The sequence below is a fragment of the Clinocottus analis genome, unplaced genomic scaffold (assembly GCF_023055335.1).
Source record: "Clinocottus analis isolate CAN_PGR_092001 unplaced genomic scaffold, fCliAna1.0.p SCAF_11, whole genome shotgun sequence".
In the NCBI taxonomy this organism is placed as follows: domain Eukaryota; kingdom Metazoa; phylum Chordata; class Actinopteri; order Perciformes; family Cottidae; genus Clinocottus; species Clinocottus analis.
In genome coordinates, this window is record NW_027175832.1 from 83,295 (window position 1) to 90,000 (window position 6,706).

General features: G+C 47.3%; 1 protein-coding gene across 6 annotated transcripts in view; it reads left to right on the forward strand.

Annotated features, from left to right (window-relative positions):
• LOC137782376 (chloride channel protein 2-like) overlaps window positions 1–6,706 on the forward strand; it is a 33,033-nt gene continuing 26,327 nt past the window's right edge. For 3 of the 6 annotated variants that reach the window (XM_068571643.1, XM_068571644.1, XM_068571645.1), the window contains exon 1: window positions 3,192–3,531. In XM_068571643.1, coding sequence (XP_068427744.1) covers window positions 3,481–3,531 — 51 coding nt within the window. In that variant the 5' untranslated portion in view covers window positions 3,192–3,480. Of the gene's footprint in view, window positions 661–3,190; window positions 3,532–6,706 lie in introns of those variants that run through there. The other 3 variants (XM_068571647.1, XM_068571648.1, XM_068571646.1) reach the window with 3 other exon arrangements.

Sequence of the window (6,706 nt, forward strand, 5' to 3'; positions counted from 1 at the left end):
TCTCTTGTTGCCCTCCACTTCCACCTCTGCAGACAATCCCGTGCGCCGTTAATTGAGGCGAATGTGCGCCACGGCGCCGCAGAGGATGAACGGAGCGCCTGGATTTCGGCACTCAAAGGGAAAACTGCGGGCAATGGCATTGACAATACCCGCATTGCATCACGGACACGACACCCGGTACCCCGGTGGCTTCCTCCCACCTCAGCTGGAGCCGATGAGAAGCCTGTAGCGTCTGGTTATATAGTTTCTTTGCCTCGCAACCCCATGCAGCCGCGCTCTCCAACGGCTGGCTGTTGTCGCTCCTGGTCTCCAAAGCCAGTCGGCAGCTGCCCGCTCCGCTGCGCGCTGCTCTGGAGGCGCAAAACTGGTAATTACGCGCCGTGTTGACAACTTTGGCGCGGCGCTGTAGGGATCGCACCGGGCCGGTTTCTGGGATCTCCTGAGATTCTCTTCTCCGGCGGAGAGAAGTGTGACTGCCGGGAGTCCTCCTCTGCCCGGTCACATCATCGACTGAGCGTGAGCTGCAACCTGTAGCTGTGTGCCCCTTTATATTCGTCAGTATTTCCGCCAAGGCACAATGGAGGGACACAGCTGACGGTTTTGGATCCGTAGCCCGAGGAGAGAAGAAAAAAGAGGAGGCAAGCAGACTCCGGGGAAACCGTAAGTACGCTGCGTCCTGACGAGATACATCACTGTCTCCCTTTTCTCCCTCCAAAGCGACTTATCCACGCGTGTCTCCTGAACTTTACCCACATCTGGCTCAAGGGCAAATGTAATTGTGGGTCTGATTGTGTGCTGGTGTATTTGCTGGTGTTCTGGGGTCATTCTGTGGTTATTTCTGACAGATTAAGTGTTTTCTGTCAGCCGAAGCTAATAGAAATGACTGAAACTTATCATGTAAAAGAAAGAAGAGCGCAGGTGGTTTCATATCATGATGTTGCACACCACGGAGTCAAGGTCCTTTAATGTAGATGTATCACAGTCAAATAATAGAATTGAGAAAATGGACATGAATAAGATTGATACCTCCATGTCCTCATAAACAATAATGTATAAATGTGAGACATATCTTTCCTTATAGCGATGCACAAATGATGTATAATAACACTAAACAAAACCATAAATGCTTCAATATGTTCTAGTGGGGGCTGGAATCGGATTTTGGACCACGCTTTCTCCTCCTGTGGTCACGAGCTCTGAACTGTCAAAGGAGACATGTTGTTTGTCCTCTTGTATTTTGGAACCTCCATTAAAAAGTGTGTGGTTTGTATTTGTTAAGAGTCTTGTGGAGATGGAAAGATGTGGGTCAGTGTGCTGCAGAGCACCCATTTCCTGCGCTGTCTGGTCACCCCCGTTGAAGTGTGTGGGGGGGCATGAATAATGAGAGTGCTTTTGGGTGAAATCTGTCCCAGAGGCCCTGCATGGTTCTGGTGCCGGCAGTCCAGCGCTGTGAACTGGTTGCCCTGCCAGCAACCAATCAGCTGCAGCCTCCTGCAGCACTGTTTCTGTCAGCCAGTCAGAGGCATTGACTCACGGAGGTTACGTCTTTTAACCTGTAAAAGATCAGATATGTTGCTCTTCAAATGCACGCCAGTCTGTGACAAGGCCAATCGTCTCATGTCCATTTAACCCTTGAATTTGTTAGTGACCTTCTGTTTTGGTGATCCAAGTTTAAAACAACAGGCAAGTATATTTCTTTGGACCTGATAAAGTTCTGAACTCTTAAACAATTTGAATTCCCAGAAGAACTGAGGGCTTATTGGTAAACACGATGGAGGTTTGGCGCCCGACAAAGCAGCAGTGAATCCTTGGAGCAGTGGTTATCGTTCAGGTGCGAGCCTCCTTTGGCACCACATCTCTCGGTGCGATAGATTTCCCTGCCAGTGAGTAGCACCTCTGAAAAGCCTTTAGTGAAAGCCCAGAGAGATGAGCTCAGAGTATTGTTATACATGTGGAAAGGAAGTGATCTGAGAGTGTAACAAACCTTCATGTGTGAGCTTTCAGTGTTGGACACAATCTCTCCTGAGAAGTGCTTCTGACCAGAAGGAAGTGGTATGGTCAGCCTGTTGTTGTGCCCAGAAGCACTGCACTTACTGCAAAAGGCGTCTTGCAGTGCTGTTTGGCAGCCAATAGAAGAAGGCTGGTCCTCCTACATACACCTGAATATGAGGCAATGGATTCTCCTGTCTTTTAACTAGAGGGATAAACACCATCTCCCACATGCCATCGTTTGGTGGATTGATGGTGTCCATCGTTTGGTGGATTGATGGTGTCCATCGTTTGGTGGATTGATGGTGTCCATCGTTTGGTGGATTGATGGTGTCCATCGTTTGGTGGATTGATGGTGTCCATCGTTTGGTGGATTGATGGTGTCCATCGTTTGGTGGATTGATGGTGTCCATCATTTGGTGGATTGATCATTTGGTGGATTGATGATGTCCATCATTTGGTGGATTGAATCTGCCATCGGCGTTGAGCTGGGTGTCTGTGCACATGTATGTTGCGTGATTGTCATACTCATTGACCCTGTGAATGGGGCAGCTATGGATCACTCACATCATGGTTTTTCACTTTGTAAAGCCGTGTGTCACACGTGCAGGTCCAAGGTGTAAGTCGAATGTGTGCACGTGTGAGGAAGTGAAATGCGAGCCGGTTAAAGTCTTTACTTCTTGACTTCTATTCTTCTTCTTATACTTCTGCTGCATTGACTCTGGCCATGCCTTTATTAAATGTGTGTTTTCTGAGAACCCATCTTCAGGAAAAGTGTCTGCCCCTTATAGAAAAAGTGTACAAATGAAAAAAAGTAAGGAATTAGATCTAGAAAGATTATCTGGAACAATTTGTTTTTGCTTGATTTACAAAATACTGGAGTCGCCTCTCTTCAAACTATAGTCCGTGATACGTGGCAGTGAGACGTCACTGATAGGTGATCAGCCACCATTCTGCATCCACTCACGCTAAAGGGACATTGACGGAGCCACAACGAGCCTCACCCTCGAGCATTACTCATCGCACTGGAACCCATCTGATGACTCAAATCGGGAGCAAAGCGCATACCACACAAGAATATATGATAACAACATATCCTACACCTCATTTGTTTCATTACAATGGCACCTGCACACTCCTCCGCACACAGAAAAAAAGAAATGAAAAACATCACATCATTAATCTGGTAACTCCAGAGAGACACTGCAGATACTGGAGGAGGGAGGCGTTTTGCAGTCAAACCGCACGAGCGCTGCTCCGAGTCGGCAGCCAGCTACTCTCATCTAGCACACACACACACACACACACACACACACACACACACACAGCGGCGCTTTGCATCCCGCAGGACGCCTCATGCGAAGAGACCTGTTACGCGCTGCGCATGTGATGGCAGGTGTCGGCTCCTCCACCGCAGATTGTTGACGGGCGACTTGCTGCTCGACGAGAGCCTCGGACTTGGCGTCTCTCTGTAATGAGGATATTGCGACAATGGTGAAGGACAAGGCTGAGGACCGGACGCTTCAGTATCAGCAAACTTTGGTGAGTTTTGGATGAGGTCGTACAGACGACGTCTGCGGTCATGGATGCCAGTGTGGCCGCAGGATGGAGACATAAATGTGAAGACAGGAGGGGGGACTGAGTGCATCTTTTGAAATGGAATTGAATGTTTATGTAATATATGTTGGTGATGTTTGCTTTCCCTCCAGTGGCTGCTGTGCTCTCCATTCAGTCACCTTGATCCACAGGTGTTGCATCACTTTCTGCCTCTGCCTGCCATAATTAATTCTTATCAATTTAGATTTCACCAAACCATGTCAGATTAATTTGTACAGCTCGAATAAATGCATGTATAGCTATCTCTGATCCATTTATGTGTGGCCCGATGGGTCATTATTAAGATGTTAATATCCTTGCAGTATGCGAGCCTCACTCCAGCTCTCACGTATTTCACTCACGTCCTGCGTCTCCCTTTTCTCCCCCACTTCCTCTGTGTCCTTCCCTCATCCCTTCCTGTTTGCTCGCGCAGGCTTTCTACTTGTGAACAAAAAGTCTGTCTAAATCTGAATCGCTTCATGCACCAGTTTTACCCACTCATGTGTGGACGGTCAAAGCCCGGAGCTCTCCACACAGGGAACATCTATATTGGGATGAAAGAGGCAGACGGACAGAGTAGTGGGTTAAAGTGTCCTTCCACAAGGATTTGTGAGTCGGTGACTGCAGTTATCGCTTATCTTTCCTCGCTTCTTTTGTGTGTGTCCACTTGTTTCCACATGTGCGACTGTCAATCCGTCTTCGCGCAGATGTGGTACCCAGGTGTGTTTTTTCTTTGTCTGTGTGAAGATCGATGCCATGCTGTGTGTCTCAGTGCAAAGATCAATAGTAATATAAAATGGCAGTCAGAGTCTCTGAGGATTGGAACGTGGCGTCTGCCCCTCCCTCTCTGTGGACTCTAGCTCTCAGATCAATGGTCTTATCAATGACTGCCTGGTACCAGTCCATTACCCCATAAATGAACGCTGGCATGTTTCTGCACATGCCAGCGTTTGTGCAGCGTGTCCCAATACTTGAAGTACAAACTGACAGCGCTATTTATCAAACACCTTTCCTCTGGTTCAACAAAGCTCCTGTTTTCCTCTTCCTAAACAGAATGACAAGCACCGATAGATGTTAACCACACACTGAAATCAGATAAGTGGCGGCTCACAGTTTATTGCCTGCGTGTACTCTTAAATTGTCTCTAATGTTGACAAAAGGATCTTGTGCTTTATTGTTTGCCATCAGCAAGATTCAGAGGATTATTAGTCATGTGGTAGCTCGAATTTCTGGCAGCACAGCAGCTGGTGCTATATAGCAGGACGAAGCAGATAGAGGCAAATAGAGATCTGTCCGATAAGTTCTCCACGAGGACGCAGCACAGAAATGTCATCTCTTCCTCACAGCTGCTCAAAAACATACACCAATTCCCTCCAGTATCGATTTCTAGCAATAGTCTTAGAATCAGCAGCTGATTGACTGCTTTGCGTGTTAAATACAAATAGAACAAAAATCAGCCGTTAACTTTATGGCCGCTGTTGATGCTGGAGCTTTACAATCAATGAGCATTGCTTTGACCATCCATGAAGAGAATATGTGGTGGGTATCAGAAACTCATGACATCAATAAGCTGAACGGCTGGAAATAATTACATCGCAAATGACCGTGATAACATTTTTCCCTTTGTTCAAAATCAACCCAAAAGCAAAGAATTACTTGATATGTAAACAATATATCCATCCATATAATCTGCAGCACTGATGCTGTGTTTTCAGCCGCTGCACCAAACCGGTGTCTTGGATTGCTCTTAGAAAGCATAACCACTAACCTCTCTGAACTCAGTATCCAAAGGGAATAGTACAACTTAGAATAATCAAGCTATTTATAACCATCAAGATATTTGCACAAAAGAAAAGGAAGTGAGCTGTTATTTTCTGGGTCCTGTGCAGAGATGCAGGAGCAACCCTTTGAGCAGGTGAACCAGGGGCTGGTGCATGGGTCGCTGGCTTCTACAACTTCTGTCAGGTGCTGTGCATGCTGGGACAGCAGGCGCTGCCCGTCTGCCTCCCCGGCGTCCTGTGGGATGGAGCAGTAAAATGGACAAGAGAAGGACCGAGACAGGCAGAGTGTCACAGCCTTCTACCTGATTTCTTTTCCGAGGCGAGGGAGATCTGCGTGTGTGTGTGGGCATGTGTTTTCTCTCATCAAACACGTGGGCAAGTTTGCTCCATAGGTCTCGTGTGTGTGTGTGTGTGTGTGTGTGTGTGTGTGTCTGAGTGTGTGTGTGTGTGTGTGTGTAGGCGGGTACGCACTGTGTACCTGCCTACACACACCAAGCTTGTGTGCTAAATCTCTGTCTGAGCAGATGTTAGAAACGGCATGTTCGTGTCCTTCCAGCAGCGGGAGGCTTGAGGATTTGGCTGCTGCAGGAATGAAAGTCATGATCCACCTGAAGAGGAAGAGCAGCCCCCCCCCCTCACACACACACACACACCCTCCCCAACCCACCCCACCCGCTACAGGCACTGCAGCAGACAGGATAGGATGCACAGCACGCAGCCTGCCGGCCTTTCTCAATGTTTCTGAGCAACCTGCTGCACTGACTTTCAACACAAGACACTGACAAGATCCCGTTCTCTCCTTTTGTACCTCTTTCCACGTGGTTGACCAATATTTTAAGCAACGGAGCCACAAAAAAAAAGATTAATGCAAAACATATGCATATGGTGGCTCAGGAGAAGAGGACTTATCTGACTTAATTGAACTTATCAATGATGATCTCTCCAGCTACGAAACAAACGGTGGATTGATACAATTGCACACACGGTGTTAAGAGCGCACATACTTGTGTGTTTGCATACGGCTAGTTTGCACTGTGTCTCCTGAACAGCAGTGAGCAACACTCGCGTCCACTAGACAAACTGGACTGTGAGATCTGTGGCCTTCCTCCTCTCTTTTGTCTCGTTCAGTGTAGTGTTGCGCAGACCAGAGGGGTTGGTAATTACGAGCACGCTGTTGCAGTTTACTTCCATTGTTTTTCAGGATTTCTGTCCTTTGTAATTAAAAAGTGTCTCCGTGCCGCTCATTTAGTGCAGCTCTGATGAAAAGCTGTAGGAAGGAACTCAGACGCTTTAAATAGAATTGAAATAGAAATTCATACACATTTCTTTTGTATCTCTCT